This window comes from Saccopteryx leptura, chromosome 4 (assembly GCF_036850995.1).
Source record: "Saccopteryx leptura isolate mSacLep1 chromosome 4, mSacLep1_pri_phased_curated, whole genome shotgun sequence".
NCBI lineage: Eukaryota > Metazoa > Chordata > Mammalia > Chiroptera > Emballonuridae > Saccopteryx > Saccopteryx leptura.
Genome location: NC_089506.1, coordinates 5,568,647 through 5,594,689, shown reverse-complemented (window position 1 = coordinate 5,594,689; position 26,043 = coordinate 5,568,647). Strand labels below are relative to the sequence as shown.

The 26,043-nt window shown below is 43.4% G+C and overlaps 1 protein-coding gene across 1 annotated transcript in view; it reads left to right on the top strand.

Annotated features, from left to right (window-relative positions):
* Nucleotides 1-25,310, top strand: part of LOC136404031 (zinc finger protein 705D-like) — a 43,119-nt gene extending 17,809 nt beyond the window's left edge. Inside the window, exons 2-6 of the mRNA XM_066383517.1 lie at nt 12,633-12,783; nt 16,138-16,224; nt 23,025-23,151; nt 23,855-23,937; nt 24,396-25,310. Of these exons, the coding sequence (XP_066239614.1) occupies nt 16,213-16,224; nt 23,025-23,151; nt 23,855-23,937; nt 24,396-25,001 (828 nt within the window). The 5' untranslated portion in view covers nt 12,633-12,783; nt 16,138-16,212 and the 3' untranslated portion in view covers nt 25,002-25,310. The remainder of the gene's footprint in view (nt 1-12,632; nt 12,784-16,137; nt 16,225-23,024; nt 23,152-23,854; nt 23,938-24,395) is intronic.
* The last annotated feature ends 733 nt before the right edge of the window (nt 25,311-26,043 follow it).

The window sequence follows — 26,043 nt, the reverse complement described above, 5'->3', positions numbered from 1 at the left end:
TGCAGGCCCTGCAGACCCTTGACAGCCCAGCGAGGGAAGAAGCAACAGAGGGCCCCAGTGGCACACAAGGCTCCCCGCCCCGAGGAGGAGGATCCCAGGGTGAGTAGAAACTTGGCTGTGTCAGGAACCGGGGGCTGGCACGGATGACACTCAGCATTTGGACAAGGCAAGTTCGGCGTCCATAATTGAGCTGTTTTCTCCCATCCCAGGACCTCCTGCCTCGGGACATGCTCACCAGGCAGATGCTCCTGCGTCTCAGAACAACAACCTCATTTCATAGCTAGTGTGGTTTCCAGCTGTTTTGTGTCCAAAAATTTTTATTTGGTCCTATGTATTACATTTTGTCCTCCAATCGTCTTTCCTGTGTACTCCCCTAACTAACATGAGTCTCAGGATCCACCCTCACATCTTCACTATCCAGGGGCCTGGTGAGCCCGTGTTTAGGTCCCTCTCCATCACCCATAGTCACATCCCTGAGTCTGTCCTCCAAGTCCCCATAGAAACCAGCCTGGGACGTGACCGCTTGCTCCCCCTACAGGTGAAGTGCAAGAACTGCGGGGCTTTTGGGCACAAGGCAAACAGTGTCAGGTGTCCCATGAAGCCTTGGGGTGGGGCTCTGGCCCCCCAGCCCCTGGGCCCAAAGCAGAGGAAGGAGAACCACAAGCCATGGATCCCCCAGGACCGGCCGGCTGCAGGGCCCCCTAAAAGCACTGCGAGGGAGATGGAGCTGAGGTCAAGGTGAGCATGTGGGAGGATGGGACCAAATCCCGGGGTGACCTTGGATCCCGTGTCCCCATTTCTGCACTGTCTGCATCGCCACGTCCGGGCCAAGACAGGTGCATGAAGAGGTTGTGAACACTGCCCTGTCCTCCAGGGACACAGGTGGTGGCCGTTCTCTTCCTGGAGGGCTTTAGGGGTGAAGGGGACAGGGGGTTGGGGGAGGCAGTATCTGGGAATCTGTAAGGGCAGGTAGGGAGGCAATGGAGTCCAAATGGAAGTCCTTCACAACAAACGTTGACTAGGGTCTGAGTGGAGGGAAGTCCAGTCTGGCAAAGGCCCAGACCTCAGTCCCTGGATGACAGAGTCACAGGCAAAGCTTCTGGGCTGACAATAGGCTTCTGTCCATTGGGAACGAGAAATGCAGGGACTCTCGCTCACCTGTCGTGTCCTGCAGGGACGAGGAGCAGCAGAGACAGGCTCTGGTCCAGAGGTTTCCCAGGAGACCCCCCGGGAGGCCTCAGCACTCCTTCAAGGATCAGACAGAACCCTGTGTCTATGTGAGGGTGAGTGTCCCCCTTCTCCAGTGTCTTTTTCCCCTTTGGGATCACTCTGACTTCCCACAATGGTTTCCGTGTGAGGGGATGGTAACCTTCAGTGTGGACTGAAATGGCTTCTACAGTGTAGTGTCCCTGTGTCATTGCTCTTGGTGGCTCTGATGTTGTCTTGCCCTTACTTGTCTGCTCCCAGCAGGCTGGGGCGGGTGTTGGCCTGTCCTCCCTCCGTGCCTCCAAAGGCCCATCTCTTAGGGGACAACTGGCATCTTGCCATCAGGGTCCTTACTCTCAAATCACCATAAATCCTCAAACGACCTTCCAAACACCATGAAAGTGTTTATCTTTTGGAAGGGGTGTGAAAGGGCGTGTCTTGCACAAACGTCATTAGCAGGAGGCAATTGTAAGAAGTTTTATGGGTTTTTTATGTGATGTCAGAAAAGGTATCAAGGGGACTTTGTAACATAGTTGATACTGACCAGCACTGAGATCAAGGATTTCATCATCTTTCCATAAAATGCTAGGATATCTTTACTATCTATATCTTGTTTTAAGTTCTTAAGTTTTGCTTTGCATTTTTAGATTTTATTTTGTCCTTGATGTTGTATGATCCTAACATGTAATCTGTGTGCTCTATTCTCTGACAGCATCCGAACAGGCCGACACTCATCCATGTCCACCCGACCCAGAGGACCCCTGTCTCACCTCTGTATCACCCATCAGGAACCCGGACGAGACCTCACAGACCACCCGGATTCTGACAGTACAGGGTTTGTGCCAAGACTCCAAACTCACCGTCCAGATTCCCAGCAAGAGAGCTGCTCAGACCTTGACCCAGACCAGCCAGAATGCCCACGAGAAGCCCAGACTGAGCCCCTGCCTGTCCCCACAGAAACGTCCGCAGGGACTAGAGGTGTGGTTTTCCCAGACTGTCCATCCTCCAGCCTGTCCCCCTGGAGTTAGACCTGCAGGGAAACCTCAGGACCCCAGCCTGACACCTGCTCAGGGACAGCGCCCTGGCCCTCCTCCCCATAAGGGCCCTCTCCTCAGGACTGTCCTGGCCTGAATTGGGCCCCAGGTGACACCGAGTCCACATATCCCCTGCCAACCCCTCCGCATAGTCTTAATGAGGTAAGACAGGGCCTGTGGAGCTCCAGGTTCATAACAGCTCCCTCCGTCCCTCCCACTGCAAAGCCAGCTTCTCCTGGTCAGAACCTGTCCATCCTAGACAAGGCAGAGGGACCCTGTACCAGGGTCCCACTGAGTGTCCTCTGTGAGGATGTTCAAGTGTCCTCATCCTCTAAAGATAGCGATAGCTAGTGAGACATCCCGGGACACAAAGACTTGTTCTCCAGCCTGGGTGACCTGGAGGTGACTGTTGACCTGCGGAGGGGACGTCACCAGGAGCAGGTTCTGCGGGTGCTCAGAGACTCCCCTGCAGGGCTGTGTGGACAGAGGGTGGAGACCCAGATCATGCCGGGGACAAACATGTGCAGTGACTGCTTCTTTTTGTGTGTTCAGTGCATATAAAATGTTCTCTTATGAACTTTGTGTGTTGGCATTATTTCAAGTACTGGAGTAACTATTTGGGTTTTTTCCTTTAGTTTATTTTCTTCTCTTTTTTTTTTTTAGTAAATATTGTCAAATGGTTATGTGAAATTGGTATAATTACTGAACTTTTGAATTATGTAGGTGAAGAGATATTACACATGGTAGTTTTTTAAATAAACTGTAGTTTTATATATAGAAGTAGCATATGAGATTATTTTTTAAATTTAAATCAATTGTATGGAAATGTAGTCTTCTTGCATGAGAAGCCCTTCAATCTAATGTAAACAGGCAGGTCTATCTGGGTCGGCAGGAGGTGAGCCCTGCCTGTCTTGAGGACACGGGGAGTGGACCAGCAGGGGGACCCACGTACAGCCACCCCGCCAGTCCTGAGGGGACTGTCTGTGCTGGGTGACTTCAGTGGGAAGCAGGACAGGAGTCTTCTCATGACTTTGTACCTTTTTTTTTATGAAATGTTATATTAAAGTTGTGTTTTACGGTTCTTTCCAAGATTAATAAAGTACTGCCAAGTAGCTTAGTATATTTGGTTATTATTGCTAAGCTTGTCTGGCCATTTTTAAAACAATGACACAGTTATGAATTCTATTAATATTAATATTGAAAGTAAAATAACTGGGGAGGTCAGGGTACAGACTCCCCTAAGTGTTGGTGAGGGAACTCCGTTGGCCCCTAAGGGTGTGGGTGGGAATCATATCCCTAGGTTTGCTGGAAAATGTGTTACAGAAGGAAAAAGGAAACATGAGAAGAAGACAAAAAATAGAAAGAACTTCACAAAGTGTCCCTTCAGAACAGGCCACAGGACAGAACAGGTGAGAACGTGTCTGCAGCAGAGACACCATGGATTTCAGAGCTCGGCCCCGGATGAGAGACAGGACTCCTGACCACACCTGGCGGGGATCCCCCCAGACTGGGATGGAGACACCAAAGCACCATCACACTCTGAGACCCTCTGCCAGTGTCCCTCCTGTCTCTGTGCTTCCCAGTCCCTGGGACTCACAGTCCACACCTTCAATGTCACTCACACATTTACAGGGGTATCTAGGTGATGTCACCCACGGAGCTCCCACACCAGATAGAACATGGGTGCAGCTGGTGTGTGTCCTCAGAGTGTAGCTGTGATTAGATTTACCAGCTGTCTTCCAGGATAAATGAAAGTGAACTGAGGACCATGCGTGTCCCCTAGAAGAAACTCAAGGGTTGGGGACACTGGAAGGAGAGGACCCAGCTGCTCTGTGGACCTGACTTCAGTGTCCATCTGCCTTCACCGTATCCTGCAGGGCTGGGCTCTGCTGAGCTCCACGGACACGAGGATGTGAGCTGGCCTCATTCCCTTCAACTTCAAGTCACACCAAAGGTTCTCTTGACTTTCCCAGTTTATTTTGTGGATATTTATCTCATGCTCCTCACTTGGCTTTGTTTTTGATCTCTGTCTGGAATCTATCAACAATTTAACTGCTCACGCTGAGAGTCAGATCTGTGGTGTCTGACACCATGACTGCCAGTTACCCGGGACTCTCAGGGTAACTGCACCAAGAACACAGAGTGGTGGAAACAAAACAAGCAAGATGCGTTGGAAGGAAAACACGGCTTCTCACAAACTGTTCCCTGGATGGGGTTTTACACTGTAAAGTCACCAGAAATGATTTGCTCATAAACAACACTGAAATGTTCTGAGGACTCATACTGTACAAGCACGCTCAGCATCAGGAAGCCAAGTCATGCAGGGTCACACTGCTTAGTAACCTTAAGAGTCCCACCCTGAGGAGACAGCAATCTAAGAATCAAAACAGAGAATACTTCAGTTACATTTTCTGTCAGAAATTATGAGTATGTTTTTGAAAGTCTGCAAATGAATCCTTTCACAAAGAGCTACGCAAGAAACAGAATTTCAGAAATTAGCTATTTACAAATTTATGGCACCCATTGTAGGGAAGTACAGTGATCTAGCAACATTCAAAATAGAATTTTGCAAGATATTCAACCTTGTATATATAACAATACTTGCAGATATTTGAACAATAAAAGTGTGCTGAAGCTGAGTGTGGTGCCCGGTGTCCCTGCGTGGTTCTGAGCACACATTCAGGCCTGTGCCCGGGGCCCATGGGCAGAGACCCAGACCCCAGGTGCTCACAGCCCTTCCTCCACCAGCTCTTCCTACAGAGCCCACCTCCCTCATCCATTTCCCTCCAGCGCTCCTGTCTCCCTGTCAGCCCTAGTGGGGCCCAGCTATGACCTTTATCCCCAAGTTCTGGCTGTCTCAGAGTGTGTGTCTCTGCTTATGCAAGGTCACGGGGCAGGATCAGAGACCTCCAGCCCATGTCTCTGCCTCTGGCAGCAACGCTGGACAGGAGACAGGCAGCCCTGCCCACCTGGACCACAGGATACTCCCTGAATTTTGTTTCAAAATCTCTAAATTGAGCTGTTGGGGAAAGTCAGTGAATTCCAGGCCACATTCTGTATCTTAGCTAACTCCTGAGGTTACAGCCTCCAGTTTCCCCAGGTGTGAACATAGCTCCTCCTCCCCCACCACGGACCAGGGGCTGCTGGGAAAATAAGGATAAATCCCTAATCCCATCAGATGCCTCTTAAGCAGATTTTTGGGTCTGCATTTGTTTTCTTTTTAATAATTAACTGTATTTGCTTTCTCCAAGCAAAATGAAGGTTCTCACAAGGGGGATTTTTTCATTTTGTCCTCTCGGATGGAAAACCATATTGAAATTCAAATTCAAAGGCAAGAACACACACACTCTACAAGGAGTGGTGTGATCACATCGTAAGTAATAAAATGTCCCATCACTACAGTGTAGTTATGAAACAAATGTTTCTAATATATAATCGCACACCTACACACTTCATCAGTAAATAATATAAACTAGAACACTATTACTGACAACATACAACACAGCCAAAAAAAAAAAATGCAATAATAAATGTCTTTGTAGATTGTTTTGGAAAAAAAACCCGGTAAAACACCCCAGATTGAAATAATGACAATAAACAAGTGAAAATCAACACATAGAGTTGGGGAAATTTTTCAGGAGAAAACATTGTTGATGGCACTCAAAATTCCAACAATTCCATCTGAAGCCGTGAGGAGCCAAAGGAACGATTAATAATTAAAAGAACAAGACCACCTAGGTGAGCACTGCTTTGTAGAATTCCCGGGGGAAAGGGAACTCGTTTTTTTCAGACCAGCACGTGACTCACAGCCACCGGAGGGCGGTCCTGAGAGTGAAGGTTCTGCCTGGGAGGAGACAGGTGGCCGGGTGCTGCTCAGAGCTGAGGCGGGAGTAGAGGCACAGGCAGCCTCTAGGGGGCAGGGCAGGCGGGGTAGGTCCCCGGCACCTGTGTGAATTTCCTGCGTGCCCTGCCGCCCTCACACGATGGACCCGAAGGGCGGGGCCCGGATTCCAGGGCCTTTAGCACAGTCAGCATGGGGGCAGGTTCACCAAAAATTAACAAATGCACATGAGAAGGGCACTGAGAGTTCAAGGACACGCCATAACAAAATGCAGAAATCCCCAAACACAGCCCCCCCCCCAGAGTGACCACAGAAGGGAAACAGGAGACCCCACCTGGGTGTGGCTTGTGGACAAGTCTTGCAGTCCAGGAAGGTCCATGGACCAACAAAGTGCCCCAATGGGGTGATGTGAGTTTCCTGCCCTCTGTGTCTCTTCATCAAACCCCCGACCCTGTGGGAGGGAAGAGGAAAGGGAGAAGGAACCCGGGGTCCTGCCCCAGGGGGAGAGGCCGCATCTCCCCAAGGGAGAGGGCTGCATATGCAGCGGTAGAGCTCCCTCTGTCCACAGGGCTGACTCGAGGTCAGCATGATCACCAGGCAAAGTGCTGAACAAACCATTCCCAAAGAGACAGATCTGTGGGCTCCTTCCCCGAGGATTCCCTAGAGCAGTCAGCTTCCCTGAGACAGGGGGTAACAGAGGCAGACAGGGTCTGCAGTCAGTGGGGGCCCAGGAGGTCTGCATGATGCAGCAATGATGATAATAGTCTTTAGGATGAGTGCGGTTATAATAAGAAACCCAAGGAGATGGAAGAATAGTCTATGAACCATCATGATGTAAGAAAATACTGAATGCCTCTGTGGTCCAGTAAAACAAAGCCTTTAAATGATGCAACAATGTAAACATGAATCTATGTCTACAGACTGGAATCATTAACTAGAGGGGAAATTCCTAATGAGTGGAATGAAGAAAGCAAGTCTATCCACAGGCAGTCAGAAATATCAGGCTCCCTCTAGCTGGGTGTAGCTGCCACGTGATACCTGTTCACCCCGAAAAACCAATTACGTCAACAGCCAACAATGCACCTTCTAGGAATTTCCTTCTGCCTTTGAATATTATTAAGTTCATTACTTAATAAACTTCCATTATTGTAGGATCCTGAGCAAAGACATTCATGTAAACAACCATTGCAAGAGGAAAAGAAAAAAACACAAAGATATTAGCCACTCCCTGAGCAAATGTGAATTTATCTGAGGTTCGCCTTTGCAAAGAAACAGCAGATACATTTAAGAAATGAATTCCGACTTAAGCAAAAAACTCAGGATCCAGCATATGTTTTTTTCATTATTTTTGTGATAAGAGGCATGTACCCAGGAGATCGTGTGTAGATGACGTTACAGAAGAAAGATGAGTAAGCCGTAGCCTGTGTTAATACAAACACATGAAGAAGTGAAGCAGAGAGCAGGGGCAGGGAGGCCTAAACACAAGGTCACAGTGACCTAGGGGAAAGTATCAAGCAGCCTATGACACATGTATTTGGAGTCAGAGGAAGGATGGGTGAGGGAAGGTAGAGTAGAGGAGAGAATGGCCTGTCATTTTCCAAAATCAGATGACAGTAGAAATGCATAAATTTAGTATTCAAAAAAATCAAACAGAATAAACATAGAGAAAAGCAGATCAAGCACAACATAATCAAATTACCCAGTGGATCAACAGAAAATTCTGCCTGATCTGTGGTGGCACAGTGGATAAAGTCTCAACCAGGAACACTGAGGTCACCGGTTCGAAACCCTGCACTTGCCCGTTCAAGGAACATATGGGGAGCGTCAGCCTGGCATGAGGGGGACCCAGGTTCGATTCCCGGCCAGGTCACATAGGAGAAGCGCCCATTTGCTTCTCCACCCCCACCCCCTCTTTCTTCTCTGTCTCTCTCTTCCCCTCCTGCAGCCAAGGCTCCATTGAAGCAAAGATGGCCCGGGCGCTGGGGATGGCTCCTTGGCCTCTGCCCCAGGCACTAGAGTGGCTCTGGTTGCTACAGAACAACGCCCCAGAGGGGCAGAGCATCGCCCCCTGGTGGGCAGAGCATCGCCCCTGGTGGGCGTGCCGGGTGGATCCCGGTCGGGCGCATGCAGGAGTCTGTCTGACTGTCTCTCCCCGTTTCCAGCTTCAGAAAAATACCAAAAAAAAAAAAAAAAAGGAACATATGGGAGTTGATGCTTCATGCTTCTCCCCCCTTTCTCTCTATTCTCTCTCTCACACTCTCTCCTCTTTAAAAGTAATTAAAAATATATATATGTACCATGAAATTATCCTTAATTCAGCATTTTTATGTTGTATTATGTTCACTCGTACTGTTTTCCAACCATCATCGTCATCCATCTCTAGAACTCGTTATCTGGTTTAACTGAAATTCTATTCATTAAACAGTAATTCGTCATTCCACCTCCCCCATCCTCTGACTTTGCCCCCAAAACCACCAGTACTTTCTGTCCAGATGAACGTGACTACTCTAGGAACCTCCCGTATGTGGACTCACACAGTACTTGTGTTTCTGTGACTGGCTCACTACACTCAGCATGACGTCCTCCAGGTTCATCCATGCTGTAGCCTGTGGCAAATGTCCTTCCTTTTTAGGCTGAATTATATAGTTCACTGTATTTACACCACATTGTGCTATCATTTATCTCTGGCCGTTGGTTTTCACTGAGAAACACAATAGGCACGGAAGCCCCTAGCAGGTGTGGACAATTGGGAAATTAGTGCTGACTGGATCTCTTTTTTAAAAAATAAATAAATAAATTTTTATTTTAATAGGGTGACATCAATAAATCAGGGTACATATATTCAAAAAACATGTCCAGGTTATCTTCTCATTCAGTTCTGTTGCATACCCATCACCCAAAGAGAGATTGTCCTTCATCACCTTCTATCTAGTTTTCTTTGTACCCCTTTCCCTCCTCCTCCCCCTCTCTTTACTTCCCTCCTGCTGCCCCCCATAACCACCACACTCTTGTCCATGTCTCTTAGTCTCATTTTTATGTCCCACCAATGTATGGAATCTTGCAGCTCTTGTTTTTTTCTAATTTACTTATTTCTTTCCGTAAAATGTTATCAACATCCCACCATTTTGTTGTAAGTGATCCGATGTCATCGTTTCTTATGGCTGAAGAGTAAGTATACCATGGTGTATTTGTGCCACATCTTCTTAATCTAGTCTTCTTTTTTTTTACAGTGATTAAAACCTTTAAGCAAACTCTTGGCCAATACAGCAAGAATCCATAAAAGAGTAGTGTCCTTAACATGTTCACCAAGTCCAAGTTGGCCCCAATACCATGCCAAATCCTTGAAAAATGCAACCCACCCCAGTTCAGTCTGTTAGGAGCTGACTGGATCTCTAACGTGTACAGATGACAACACACTGTCACCCTGGAGGAGACAGAGCAGGGAGAAGAGAAAAGGAAGACGAGGAAGTCCACCACCTCTACCGAATGGCAGCACACTGTCCACGGCATCATCCTAAAGGACGGACATGGTTCCAGAGGTCAGACTGCCCAAGGAAGTCCTCTTCAAGGCTCTCCTGTCACCAAGACCCTGACTGGTATCCTGGGGACAGAGGTACATATGTGAGAATATATGTCTGTTAGGGGACACTCCATAATCACCTCCAGGAAGTCTGACCCACTGCACAAGAGATTATTGATAGCCATATGGCAGCAGTTTTCAACCTCTTTCATCTCATGCACACAGAATTCATTCCTGAAATTTTGTGGCATACCAAAAACTGTATTACATGTTTGCTGATGTGACAGAAACACAGTCATAATTTCGATTTATTTACAAAAATAAGAACAATAGTGATTACCTACCCATTTTGCTCCAAGGTGATCCTCTAAAAAACAGAGGCCTATACTTGTACATAAAGATTACTGATATGAAAAATTAACTATTTTGACATAACCATATTATGTAACGTGACTAGTAAGATGCAAATCTACTATATGACTGATATATTTATGGTTCAAGATAGGGAGTCCACGCCAGATGGGAATGTTGTGCTGGCTGTTCTTGTTTTTATATTTGACAATCTAAGGCAAAAGAGATCAAGTATTGCATATTTTGAAATTCATTCATCACACCATTTGAAAATTTCTGCTATATGGCATTAACCAAAATTAATTCCTGATTGAAAAAAATGGCTTAGTAAAATCATGAATTACAATAGTGATCCTAATACTAATGATATCAATTCTACTAATATTAATATTGAAAATAATAATAATAAGAAGGTTAGGGTAGAGAATACCCTATTAGTGTTCGGCAAACTCATTAGTCAGCAGAGACAAATAGCAACAGTAGAACAATTGAAATTTCATTCCAGAGCCACATTGTGTAAACTTACACTATACAGGTAGGTACAGTCCTTATCGAGGTAGCGCCCACATGTGGTATTTTGTAGAAGAGAACACTCTCAAGGGGCCAAAGAGCCACATGTATCTCACGAGCCGCAGTTTATGGACCCGGGCCCTATGTGATTCAAAAGATCACTCGAACGGTCTTTACGGGATAGGGATGGTTGGAGCCCTATATCTACACATGAAATATGTTACAAAAGTCAGAAATGAACCGGAGAAGAAAAAAATGCCTAGAGAAGGATTCAAGGCAACTCGGGAAATTGTGGGCAAACCTCATGAGGTCAGGCTCCTGGACCAGAGGGAGCGGGAACCTACCTGCAGCAGAGACACCCACCACATTCCAGGAGTTTGGCCCCGTGATGCGAGTCAGGACTCTGTCTACACCTGGAGAGGACCCACCCAGATGAGGATGGACAACTGAACACCGTCACTCACTGAGACCCTGCTGTCACCTCCGTCCTGCATCTTTTCCTCTCAGCCCTTGGAATGCCTGACTTCACAGTTCACATCTTCAGTGTCCCTTCAGATATTTACAGAGGGTCACATGGGCCTTGGCAGTAAGAGATGTCACCTTTAGTCTCCCACACCAGATAGAACACAGCCTTTAGACTAATTCCTGGAGTCCTGGAAGACTTGGAGGCATTCATGATCCCACAACACGCCTAATGCTCAGAGCACTCAACTCCATCTGGGCCGGAACCTGGAATGTGACAGCAGCTAGTAGATTCCAGGGAATACAGGGCTCAGAAGCAGAAGGACTCAAGTCTGCTGAGGATGTAGGGGACATAACGACTATGACACCTCATGAGACGTTCTTGTTGATAAGAACATTAGCATCATATGCAGGAACGGTGTCATGGATGAAAAGGCACAAAAATCAGGTTGATGTGTGTGCTGAGGAGACGTGCTGAAGAATACACTGCACCTTCAACATGGACTAAATGAGACGATAGGGAACCAACCGGAAATAAAGGAAGTTCGGAGTGATTTAATTTTTATTCATATTTCAGATTGGGTGATAACATTACTGTGTTAAATGCTAAGAAAATGTACCGGATTGAGTCATTTAATGTAAAGATTATATTTGTTGTAGTATGTCATTAACTTTCTGATATGGCAGAAGGAACTATGAACCAAACTCAACTAGCTACGTGAGATTAAAGGCAACTCCTGTCCTGTTGTGAGAGAGATGGCACAGGAAACACGGTGCAGACATCCGTGAAATCCAGTGTGTGAACACATCAGCGTACAAAATTACCTATTTCTATAACCCAGATGGTGAAAGTGACAGAGAGATGAGTCTATGGAATGGGTGCTAATGGCTAATGTCTGAAATGCTCTCAAATGAGCATGGGAGAGGGGTTGACCCTGACCTCCTGACCTAGAAGGATTGCCAGGGAGTTTGTGAAGTGTGTCCTCAGATACAATGGAATACTTACTGTGTCCCTGGGTTCTTGACTTCCTCTTGAGAAGCAGAGATTTTAAGCCAGAATAACCTACCTTCACAACCATAAGAAGGTTTTTCAAATGTATAAATTTACTGTCAATGACTTACCTAAAAAATGATTGGCTGTGTTGTTCTATGTAGTAACATTTTTATTTGTGCCCTATCCAAAAAATAAAGTACAAAATCATCTCCTCATTTTTCAGGTAGTTAATAAAGTTTTAACATGTGTTTTAAAATACTACATGACCAAGTGCCCTAACATTCAAATTCTCCATTACCATAATAGATTTAATGTGTCACATCATTATGGACGTGTTTCATTGTTTCGGATTTCTTCATCTTTCATTTTAGTTTGAGTCTGCATTTCCTATAGAAAATTCTAGCACTGGGTCCACAGAATCCCATTGTACCTGATGCCTGGCTCTGTTTCCAAGACGTGGAACGTTTCCTGTACACAGAGCACACTGAGGAAGACCTGGGGGTGGATACAGGAATGGAAGGCTCTTTCTAGCATCCCTCCACCTCCTTGCATCTTGCACTCCAACCCCCTGCTTGCTGGAGGTTAATCTGGGAAATCCAATCAAATGGAGCAGGGTGTGACCCACAGACTGAAGCCCTCCTTATGTTAATCAGTGTCTATGCAGCCAAGCTGTGTCCTGACAGTGTAATCCTGAGCGGATTTTCTGTCTTCCAGGTTAAAAGGGCCTCAGAGTTGGGACATAGGCACTTGCTTCTAGGAGAAGAATCTCAACGGTTGGGACTCTGGAAGGAGAGGAACCGGCTGTTCTGTGGAACTGACCTCAGCATCCATCTGCCTTCACCGTCTCCTGCAGGGTTGGGCTCTGGTGAGTTCCCCAGACACTGACATGTGAGGTGGCCTCATTTCATTTCAGTTAACTAAGCTACATCAAAGCTTCTCCTAATCTGTACAGTTTATTGTGTCAGCATTTATTCCACCCCTCTCCTTTCTGATGTTTGAATATTGCAGGTTTTTTTTCCATTTTTGTTTTCAATCTATTACCAATTTCAACTCCTTACTATAATATACTGTCTAACACCATAATGGCAGTTATATGAGACAATAAAATTTAAATTTTTGAAATGAAATAGCTGAACTCCAGATCTCCCGTGCTCTTTGATCACGTGAGTTGGGCAGTGACCAGATAGATGGCTCAATAAAGACAGGAAGCATTTCTTTCAACCTGGAAAGTTCTATTGGCGCCTTGATTGATATCTGATGTTTTGATTTTCTTATGATTTTAAATGCTTCATGTCCAAATTCTCTGAATTAATTTCCTTTTATATGTTTCATCAAGTGATATTCTTCATGTATGTCTCAAATGTCTTGAGATTGGAGCTTATATTTACTTTAATCACTTAAAAATAAGCACACATTTAAGACAAATAATTTCCTGTTGGGTTTACTTCAGCTTTTTCCTGTTTGTGCTTATGCAGAAGATAACTGCATTTCAATGCTGAGCTTTAATTATGATCTGAAAAATGTGTGGCAACATTATTTAAAGTACAGTTCGTACCCATTAATATGCAGTTGACTGATGATGTCTTCTATGGTTGTCATTACTGTCTGGTTTTAGTCTACTTTTGTATGAGTGTTGCATTTCAGATTTTTTTTATAGTACTATTTTCCTCCATCCTGGTGCACAAAGCACTGATATGAAGCACCCACTGCACACTTTAAATGTGGGCTCCTTCTTCAGGTCATGGTGCTGTCCTACAGAAGGTTCTAGAATATTGGTGAACCTAGCCTTGTTTACACATTCTGGAATTACTTCAGTTACACTGGGCATGGAAAGTCAAGAAAGGTTGAGTTGTGGTGTGTAGTCCAGGCTGAGACGATATATTTTCCCTTTGCAGTATTCATTTGAGGTATGTTGGTTTGGTGTTCTTGCACTCTGTGATATGTCCTACCCTTCCCGTCTGAGAATTACTCAGTTGTAAGAGCCATCTCTGTTATGGGCTGAATTGTAAGCCCTCTGAATTCATTTGCAGTACCTTAGCATGCAGATTTATCTAGAGATAAGATCATTAAAGGTGTAACTTCAATAAAAGTATTTAAGGGGGGCCCTAATCCAATTTGACCTTTGCCCAATTAAGAAGAGGAAATCACAGGGCAGACATATAGGGAGAAGGTTATGTGAAGAAACAGGAGTCCCTGGCCGGTTGGCTCAGAGGTAGAGTGTTGGCCTGGCGTGCGGTGGACCCGGGTTCGCTTCTTGGACAGGGCACATAGGAGAAGCTCCCATTTGCTTCTCCACCCCCCCTCCTTCCTCTCTGTCTCTCTCTTCCCCTCCCGCAGCCAAGGCTCCATTGGAGCAAAGATGGACCGGGCGCTGGGGATGGCTTCTTGGCCTCTGCCCCAGGCGCTAGAGTGGCTCTGGTCTCGGCAGAGCGACGCCCCGGAGGGGCAGAGCATCGCCCCCTGGTGGGCAGAGCGTCGCCCCTGGTGGGCGTGGCGGATGGATCCCGGTCGAGCGCATGCGGGAGTCTGTCTGACTGTCTCTCCCCGTTTCCAGATTCAGAAAAATACAAAAAAAAAAGAAACGGGTAAGATGACCATCTACTCACTAAAGGAAGGTCTCATAGGGATGCCACTCTGCCTGTACCTTGAGCTCAGACATCCCTGAAAGCCCTTGGAGTGGGGACTGTGAGTCAGGACGGGGGTGAATATCCCAGCCGTGGGCTCAGTCTCCGTGTGTAGAAGGGAGGAAGCATGTCTTCCACAGGACAAGGAAATGACGGATTTACATGCTTGAGAAGTGGAGTCCCTACACTGCAGGGTCCCATGTGGAATAGAATGTAGATGTAAGGAGTAATTTTGTGAAAATTCAAGGGAAAAAAAGACATTGTAATAACAGGGTGTTTCTTCTAAATATTTATGTTACAGGTGCTATTCCAGGTAAAACTTAGCTGTTCTGTGATTCCATAGAAAGTCCTAAAAAATCTTAGCACAGGACACAGGAGAGAAAAACTAAATAGCAGCTGTTCCTTTTCTTATTGCATAAATTTGTCACATTATTAAAACTTTTAGAACCTTTGTTTATTTCATTAATAAACTGGGAAATAAACTATAAGTAACATAGCTGTTGTGAAAAGTAAATGAACAAATATGTATAAATCTGTAAGTAGTCACACTTAATACAAATTTAACTTTTCTCCTGGGACTCGGGTAGAAATGAGTGAATTAATTACTCTTTGTTCATGATGCATGTTTATTATTTCTTTATAAAATATACTTATTATTGACATATTAAGCAAGAAATTATAGTTCATAATTGTTTTCACTCCCATGTAAGTGTGTGTGTGTGTATATCTATATATATTGGCATGTACATATACACATGCATGTGTGTATATATAATAAAAAATGGTTGTTGTAGCTAATAAAGATAAATATAGACTGGATTGGAGGGTAATTGGTCAGCTCCCACCTGACAAATTACCAGATGGGCCAACCTGATTTTTCACACAGTTCAGCCAATCTGAATTCTCTGGGTACTGTTGACCTTGATGACAGAGGCAGTTTATGACAGCACCTCTATGACTCACATATGTTCTCCTACTAACTTCTGATGCCAGAGAATTTAAGTTCTTCACTGGCAGAATGGGGCCATTGATCCCTCCAAATGAACTAATTGTTGAGTTGATGAACTCCACCATAAAAAGGTTCTTAGTTGCTTGGTATCCAAGTCCATCAGAGGCTTGAGCAGGAAGGGAGTGAGGATCCAGAGGACTCCATGGAGGGTGGAAACCCCTGCTGGTGCAGAAGGCAAAGGAACGACAGCTGAGAAGTCCCACAGTGTTTCCCTGCAGGTGGAAACCAGAGTCTATATGTGAGTCAGGCATCTCTATGCTTTGGAATCAGGAAGGAAATTGAATAATTACAGATTCCATAAACTTGTTAACACAGAAAACATAATATCATATATATATATATATATAATGTTATTTTTCAAATATATGTATTTTGATATTTTTATAACAACCACAGCTACAGCCCTATTACAACTGACCTTAAAAGGCAGAGACCTCTGCATGATACTCTTAGAGTGCAACACTGGTTTTCCTTTGTTAAGGTGGGAGAGAGGAAACCACCCGGGTACACACGGGTGCTTCATGCCTGGTGAGACAAGACACTGTGCACCAGACTGGAGTCTCATGGCTTCTTTTTCTGTCCTCAGATTTGCCTGCTTTGTGCTTCGACCATCTCTGACTGAAAACCAAGAGAAACACACCTGGTAACTGAGATATTGGCCATGGAGACACTGGTGAGTAGGGAATGCCTCTTTCTACTGAAATGGCACTGTTACAGCCATTAAATGGAACACTTTTTCCTATTGTCATGGATGTCTGCCATACACGAGCATGGGTCCTAATTCTGGGTTTTGAGTGAGAATAGTGTGGAATTAAGAAAACAGACTTATTGAGGAAAAAGAATGGGATAGGGAGGACACTTCAATGCTGATAATGATATCAGAGTGCCCCATAACCGCAGTTTGCTTTATTATGCAAATCAAATTTGTCCTTGATACAAAATCACACATCTGAGGCTAAAACAGGAACTCTCCCAAGGCATAAACAGAATCCCCAACCATGCATAAGTGAAATAAACGAACACCTAAACAAACAGTAAGAAGAAGGGCATTTAAATTGCTTTCTGCAACTCCAGCAAGCAAGTGAAATCGGTGCAAATACTCAGCATAATAGCTAATATGGAGGTGGAGGCGGGAGAACTTAGCCTTTTGCTAAGCCTCTAATATACAAAGTCTTTTTGCCATTTATGGTCCACAATATATCCTCCTTTTGTTTTTTTTTTTAACTTGTGTGCTTAGATTTGCACTCATCTGATTTCCTAGTTTCTCAGATTCTAATTTGGAGGCAGACTGAAAAAATACAGAACCAACACAAAATTAGTATAGCCAATGCTAGAAGATACCCACACATTCTAATACATTACAATGATTAAAACCTTTAAGCAAAAATTTAGGCAATATAAGAAAAATCTATAAAAGTGTAAAGTCTTGTTTACCAAGTCATGTCCACCAAGTCCAAGTTGGCACCAACATCATTTCAAATCCCTGTAAATGCAACCCAATCCCAGTTCAGTCCATTAGTAGCTGTCACAATGTTCAGGAGTTCAGGACAAGTCTACATCCAGAAAAAATTTACATGGCATTGGAATTGTCACTTTTTAACATTTTGCAGTTTGCGTCCAAATCCCAATGACCCCTGCTTCTAGCTGGTAATGATTCAGGTAGACTGGAAAAGCCATCTACAGCATGTGTGGAGATGGAGCTTCTGTTCTCCTCAGCCTGGTCAGAGGAGACCAGGGTGCATTTCCCGGAGCTCTGCAACCATGGAGTAGTGAAGAGAACTCTGGGATACACTAAGCTGGGTGGCAAAGGTAAATTTGTAACAGAAATTGACAAAAAGGAGAAAGGGCTCTAAACGAGGAGTAGGTCCTAGCCTAAAATATGAGTGGGGCATTGAGGTAGAAGGAATACAGAAACAGTATATATTAAATAAAGCAGCAGAGAATAGCACTAACAACACCCACAACAGACATCTTCAAGGGAAGACTAAAAGACACCTTTTAGTGTATAAATGAGATCAGTTTACCTGCTACTTGGAAGAAATGCCCTAGGCTCGTCCACAGTGAGATGGGGCAGACAGTCCTGAGTACCTTTAGTCTTCAGTGGCAAGTCCAAGCACACTGGACAAGGTTAGGTCACAGGTGGCTGGAGCAGGTCTGGAAAAAACTGAACCCTCCCTTAGAGGAGCAAAGGGGAAGCCTACCTTCCAGTGTCCCTTTTCCCCACAGCAAAGACATGCAGGTCTGGAAGGCTTTGGCTTAATGACTTTTCTTTCCACTATTGAAGCAGTCCCTAATGGTGTCCTATGAGGCCCTGTTGGGGCATTAGAGCCTTTGAGGGTATATGCCAAGAGCTAGTATTTCACCTGATCACTTTTGGGCTTTTTCTGCCTCTTGGTCATTATAGACTTTACAAGTCATGCTCAGAAGATCTCTGAGGGGTTTGAGGATCCCCATTGGCCTATATAAACCTTTTCCATGTATCTGGAGCTATTAGGAAAAAAACAAAACAGTGCTATTAGCTGGATTAAATACAAGATGGTAGAAGTTTGAAGGAGAAAAACATTTGGCGTCTCCTGTTCATCAGCATTCAAAAGAAATTATTTTTTAAAAGATAAGGTAGATTTGCAGGAGTTTCAGGATATGACTCCCGCTTTTATATATTTTTTAAAACTGCCCTTAAATATTTCCTGGATACACAATAATACCTTGACTTTAAAGATTGTAAAAAATACCCGTAATTCGAAAGGTTTGACAAAATGCAGTAAATGTTTTTCCTACATATGTAGGAGTTTTGTCAGTTTTAATCAGCTTAAGGAGTCCAATAATAGAGAATGCATAGAGACAATGAGCTATAACATGTTTAGCAGCCCCTCCTGTTTGGCAAAGGCTACTATAAATCCAGAATAAGTATCTACTGTAAGGTGGACAAAGGACTGTTTGCCAAATGAAGGTGTATGAGTAACATCCATATGCCAAAGTTGTCCTGGTAGGAGTCCTCGAAAGTTAACTCCAAACGAAGAAACAGATTGTAGGATAGGACACCTTGGACAGGATTTATCAATCTGCCATGCTGCTTCCCAAGAAGGTTGAAACTGTTTGCACAGGGCTGCAGCATTCTGGTGATGAATAGCATGAGGCTGAATTGCTTGATTTGTCATGATTGCTCCAATAATTTTCTTTTGGGTAGTTTGATCAACAAAGGCATTCCATTGTGCTTAAGCTTCAGGGAACATGGTGTGAGGTCGAATATGTCCTATAAAACATGGAGCTCTATGTTGACGTACAAGTCTTTGAAGAAGGAGAAATTGCTAAAATAGTTCCTCATCCGCAGTTGTCCCTAAGACAGCAGTCTCTATAGTGAAAACCACCATAAGTAAATATGTGCTGTTTGTATATAGATTAAAGGAGGAACAGGGCACATGCTGGAAAGCCATAATAATGGCATGTAATTCTATTCTTTGAGCTGATTTTAAGGTGACTGTTTCAGTATGAACTTGTCCATTGATTATGAAGCCTGCTATTCCTGAGCTGGATTTGTCAGTGCAGATTGTAGGTGCTTCAGGAATGGGCTCATTATCCATTGTCTTAAGAAATACAAATGTCGTAATTAATGAAAATTGAACTATTTTATCAGCTGTGTAGTTAGAATCACTTCAGCCTGTAAAATTTGCAAAAGCAATTTGCCATTTAATGGAAGTTTCCCAGAGTTATTGTTGTTGATCCTTTGAAAAAAGAAACAACAGTAATTTGATGCTCAAAACCTATAAAGTGTAAGAGTAGCCTACATCCCTTGATAAGATCAATGAGACGACAAGATCAAAATATGGAGATAAAACTTTCTTAGGAGTAACAGCATAATTAATCCATTCAATAGGACCTGAAGCTTGCCACAATAGTCTCCATGGAGTGTAACCCGAGGGAAAAATTAGTAAGGCAATTGATTCTTCAGGATTTATGCATTTCAGTTGTGCTTGTTGCAAGGCTTTTTCTACAAGCATTAAAGCTTGTTGTCCTGTAGCTGTAAGTAGCCGAGGAGGAGCTGGTTCAGATGAACCTCCACAAATATCAAAATGTGGCTTCATTTTCCAAGTACTTTATTTCAAGGAAGGTCTAAGCCAATTAATGTCTCCTAATAATTTTTGGAAATTGTTTAAAGTTTGCAAATGATCCATCTGGATTTCTAATTTCTGTGGATGAATTTGTTGTCCCTCAATAATTTGTCCTAAATAAGAAAAAGTTAAAGATTGCTGTAACTTTTCAGGAGCTATATAAAGTCCTGATTCTTTCAAAGAATATTCTAGTTGTTGAAAAATGGTCAGCACAGTGTCTTTATCGAATGAGTATTAAGAACATTATCCATATAATGAATTATGTACATCTTAGTGTGCTACCTTATTACTAGAGAGATAGCTTGAGCAACGTATTTTTGGCACAAGGTAGGACTGTTAGCCATACCTTGAGGCAGAACTCTCCAATTGTATTGCTCTACTGGAGCCTGGAAATTAAGTGGAGGAATACTGATAGTAAAACACTTGCAATCCTGAGGGATTAAAGAAATAGTAAAAAAGCAGTCCATCATGTCAATAATTACAAGGTAATAACTCCATGGAATGGCAGTAGGAGAAGGGAGACCTTGCTAAAGAGGACCCATAATTTCCATCGTCTTATTTATTGCTCTCAAATCTTGTAATAGCCTCCAGTTTCCTTATTTCTTTTTATTAAAAAATATAGGTGTATTTCATGGGCTATTAAATGATTCAATATGCCCAAGCTGTAACTGCTCATCTACCAATCGAGCAGCTGCCTTAAGTTTCTCCTGAGTCAGGGGCAATTGGTCTACCCATATAGAATTATCTGATTTCAAAGTAATTGGGTCTGCTGCGCAATGCATTATTGGGTTAGCAGGAACTGCCAAAGCCCCTATGCTAAATTTTGATATCGTAATCCATGCCTTCTGGTATTGGGTACCACTTCTATGGAGGAGAGAATTTTCCACTGTTCTATTCCTAGTCCCTTAGAGGGCAAAAAGTCCTGATTAAGCACTTGAGTACTGACTAATTATTGGGACTGACAAGCAACACTCCCATATTTTTCAAAACATTTCTACCGCACAAGTTAACTGTCAATCCAGGAAACACAGAATGCTGAAAAAGTACAAAATGAACTTCTTTATCTTCCCATTGTGAAAAACTAGAGTTTTGTTGAGAGGATTTACTCTGCCATATACCATGTAGTTCTGTGGCTTCTGCTGGGCCAGGAAGGAGGCCAATGTAGCTTAGCAATAACAGATACATCAGCTCCAGTATCTAAAAGTCATTTAAATTTACGTCCTTGTATTGTTAGTTCCATTTCAGGATGTTCCTGACCTATTTTTTGAATTCAATTGGCAAAATCAGAGGAGGTGAATCCTCGATTTTCTCGGGGTCCCTTTTGCAGCGTTTGGCCCGAGAAGCAGAATTAGCATCCTTATACTATTCTTCTAACTGCCTGAAGCAGCTTGAGACAAATTCCTGAGCTCACTTATTAGAGCCCTGCTTAATTTTGCTCAATTCTTTGCTTTCCTTACTTGAGTATAACCTTACACATCAACAAGACAATTTACACACAGAAACCACACGTATAACATATAACTTTAATTAGTCCTAATGCTTGAATTGCTATTTGGCTCCTAATTCTAAACACACCTCACCATGCACTAACCAAATCAGTAAGTCTTAAAGATCTACATTTTGGTCTATTTAAATTTAAATGAGCGCTCCTTACAAGTTCTAAAATCATTTTATTTTTTCTAAATATTAGAGCCAGCATTTCCAATTTTTGCATGCAAAACAAAGCAAAATTAATTCAGGCCTTAAAAACAGACACATTTCAGACAACATTAAACAAAGACTAAACAGAAATAAGAATTAGACGAACCACACAAACCAGAGAGAACCCCAGCATTTCAGAGCACAACCAGATTAGAAAGATGCCTGCCTGATTTTAGTCAGGGCATTTTCTGACAGAGGGACTGAAGGATGGGACTAAACAAAATCTCCCCGAGAAAACTTGCTCTTGGCAGCTGCTGGATATTTTTCATAGTCAGATCCAACACAGGTCCCCTGCCTCAATTTCCAGGCAAAGAATAAAAATGAAACAAAGTGATTGTTCAGAAGATTGTAATTAGTACATTAAAGAAAATCAGGCCATAAACAGAAAAGCTGTAAATTTCCTAAAACCTGAGTCTCTTATCCATTCTGCAAATCTATAGTCTCTGTACCCAGAGGCTCACGTTAACTATGCTGAGATCTCTCCCCTATTTCAAAGGCCTTTTCATGAAAGTCTGATTTCACAGCAAATAATCACCCCCGAGAAACAAGCACAAGAAATCTCCTTCCAGTCATTTGGGGGAAGAGTCTTTGCACTAATAGTATCTGATAAACCAAGTGAAAAGGGGCAGTAGGCCCATACTGAACACGAGCAACTTTAAGCTCTTTCAGAGTTCTAAAAGGTACAGGTTCATGTTCTTGCACTAGTCTGCTTGTATTGTCCTGTTTTTCTAAAAGAGGAAAACAGGTAAAGCTATTTATTGTTTCCCCTATTTTTTTGAGCCTGGTCTATAGAACGTTGGAGAGGGCATTTCCAGATTTTGAGCTATAGACTCTGGAATCAGCCTGATAAGGGAACGGAGGAGCAGAGATTTGAACGTAGGAAAAAGCTGAGGGCAGCGGAGGCCTCGGGGCTAAGGCAGCCATAGCCACGGATATTTTATCCCCTGAGTCATCCTCAGACTATAAGTTATCCTCGTATTCACATCCCTCTGTTTTCAGCTCACCCTGATACTCTTCAGAACACGATTTGTCTTCATACAGAAACATTTCTATGAAAAATTCCCTTATTTATTTTATCCTAACTGTTCAATAAAATTTTACTCCCGATTATACTTTCTCCAAAAACTTTCTTTACTCACTATGCACACTGTACTTGAGCAGTTCCATCACCTGCCTTCAGTTTTTAGTTTCCTCATACTCAAGTCTTCTGTTCAGGTGCCTTTTGCCACGGACCTGTGAGGCTCCTAATTCAGGGTTTTGAGTGAGAATGGTGCTGAATTAAGGAAACAGAATTATTTAGAAAAAAGGATGGGATTGGGAGGACTCTTCAGTGCTGATGGCAATATCCAAGTACCCCATAGCCCCAGTTTGCATTATTATAAAGCCATATGCAAATCAAGGAAGTCTTTGATCCAAATTTACACATCTGAGGCTAAAACAGGAACTCCCTCAAAGCAGAAACAGGAATCCCCCAAACATGCATAAGAGAAATCAACCAATATCTGAACAAAGAGTAAGAGGAAGGGCATGTAAATTGATTTCAGCAACTAAAGCAAGCAAGTGAAGTGGGTGCAAATACTCAGTATCATAGCCAAATATATAGATGGAGGTTTGAGAAATTACCTTTTTCTCTGTTTAACCTGGAATGTCCATGATGTTTTAGGAGTCAGTGACCTTCCAGGATATAGCTGTGGACTTCACCCAGGAAGAGTGGGCCCTGCTGGATGCATCCCAGAGGAAGCTATACAGAGATGTGATGCTGGAGAGCGTCGGTCACCTGGTCTCTGTGGGTGAGTCTGTGAGCACGTGTGTCTGTGTGTATGTGTGGACACTTCCATGGACACAGGGTGACAGGTACACAGAACAGCCGCCACTGTCCCACTCTGGTCACTGCCCTGATTCTCTCACCACCCTCATAACTGCTGTGAAGGAAGATGTTTCTTTACATTCTATTTTCCTCACCACACTAGAATGTCATCTTGACACAACTGCATTCCATTTTGCTGCTCTGTCTCCAGCACTCAGAACAGAACAGGGGAACCAATGAACCTTACTAATCCTCAAATAAGTAACTGAACATTTAAAAAATACTTGTGTTGTCTGGTGAAGACCTTCACTGTTTCTATGTTCCAGATATTGCTGGGGGGGGGGGGGGCTCCAGTGTTCTTTTTCTTCTTCAGGAGCCTGTGCAGGACTTGTGAGAGTGTAATGTTATGAGAATGGATCTCCAAATGCACCATTTTCAAGCTGTTACTGCCATATGCTGACCTAACATCTCCTGACCACTCTCCAGTTTTCATAGTTCAATCCTGATTACTTTCTAACTGACAGTGACTTTGAAACAGTTTCTGCTACCTAAAATATTTCACTTCATGTTGTATCTAAAAAAAAAAAATGCAAGGTTTTGAAACGTTCATATTGATCATGCTGCAATTCTACATTTCCATTTCTGTTATACTGTTGGGACAATTTTTTGTTTTTTGAACATTTTAGGCACAAGAAATCCCCTTAGAAAACAAGAGATGACACTCACGCAACCGATGTGGAAGCAGAGAATATTTCCCATGATGCCGGTGGTAAGTTTCACAGGTGTAATAGTTATCCATGTGTAGTTATATTATGCAACAATGAGGTCAATGAGCCATGAGCAGAACACCTGAATGTAACAATATAATTAAATTAGAATTTACCTCTTTCAAAAAAAAACTTTTGGATATCTTAAAATCAGTGAAGAAGTTAACGTGATCCAAAACAGTACTTTAGATATAAAAAGGTTATGTCACAAATATTTCTCATTACTAGTCATTGAAACGAACTAAAGTCTTCCAAACATATCTGATACTCTGTGTGTGGTATGCTACAAAAGAGACAATATTTGTGCCCTCAGGGGAGTGGCAGATGTGTGTACAACTAATTTTGGAAATATTTTCAGCACAGACTGAGTGTCTGGTAATCCAGGATTTCTTCATAAAGAAATGAGTGTGCGGATATAGAAGGACAAACAATTAACACATTTTTATCTCTTTCCACAAAGCAGAGATCTCACCCTCCAGAGGGTCTTATCGAATTCACTGAACTGAGTGATGAATCTACTCATCAATGTGCCCTGACACAATGTTTCTTAGCTCACGTGGGAAAGAAACCTGATGTCAACCAGCAGTGTGCAAGGTCACCTAGTGAAGAGTCCTCCCTCAGTACACACAATCAGACGCACACCGGAGATAAATCATATGCATGTCATGTGTGTGGGAAAGTTCTTAGCAACTTCACTAGTCTTCGGCGACACAGGATGATTCACACTGGAGAGAAGCCATTTCAATGCCACCAGTGTGGGAAAGCCTTCATTCAGAGCTGTGACCTTAAACGCCACAAGAGAATCCACTTGGGAGTGAAACCACATGTATGTCTCGTGTGTGGGAAGGCTTTCATTGAAAGTAGTAACCTTAGGCAGCATAACAGAACACACACAAGAGAGAAACCATATGAATGTCAGCAGTGTGGGAAAGCCTTCACTCAACACTGTAACCTTAGACGGCATGAGAGGATCCACACTGGAGAGCAACCATATTCCTGTGGGCTGTGTGGGAGAGACTTCACACGTCGTTTTTCCCTTAGACGGCACGAGAAATCCCAACATTAGAAAGGAAATCATGAAAGCCTTCAGAGACATTCTGACCCTGAAGGGCATGGCGCCACAGAGGACAAGACTGTGGAAGAAACACCAATCATAGCTTTAGCATTAGAAAGCACCAGCAGACACACACACTGAAGAAACACTCTGCAAGCAATGTGACAGATCTGTTTGTCGTCATACAACGCAGTCCAGAAAGCATTTTATATATGAGTGCAGCCGTAGGGACGGTACCCAAATGCCACAGCCTTCACTCCTGTTCTGCTGTCACAGAGACTCACTGTAAGTGTTCTCATACAGATGGTGACAGCAACAACTCCAGACCAGGAAGGCAGTTGAAAAATAGTTGCAGAGAGGATATCCTGTAATGCTTCATTTATAATATATTAGTAATATGAACAAAGTTCATATACGGAAAACCCTAAGTCCGTGATAGCCCTAAAAAAACATTCTGCCCAGTACCAGGCTTCACATCCACCAGAATCTCAGAGAACTAACAGTAACACAGGGTCAGATGGAGACATGGCTGGAGGAAAACCAAGGACTTCTCACAAACCGTCCCCCACATTGGGGTCATTCAGTGTAAAATCAGCAGAAACACTTTGCTCCTAAACAAGGCTGTGCTGTCTGTGAGGGCTCACACTGTACAAACACGCTCAGCGTCAGGAAGGCAAGTCCTTCAGGATCAAACTGCTTAGTCACCCTGAAGAGTCCCCCCTGAGGAGACAGCCATCTAAGAATCAAAGCAGAGACAATTTTAGTTTCATGTTCTATCAGAAAATACAAGTGTTCATGTGAAAATTAGTAAATGAATCCTTTATCATACAATTCTGCAAAGAATGGAGAGTTTCAGAAATTACCTAATTATAATTTGTTGAATAAATTGTATGAAAGTAAAGTGACCAGGCAATATTAAAGTACAATTTTGCAAGAAATTAAACCTTGTAAATATAGCAATACTAGCTTATATTTGAACAATAAAACCTATGTTGAAACTGAGTGTGGTGCCCGGTGTCCCTGTGTGGTTCTGAGCACACATTCAGGCCTGTGC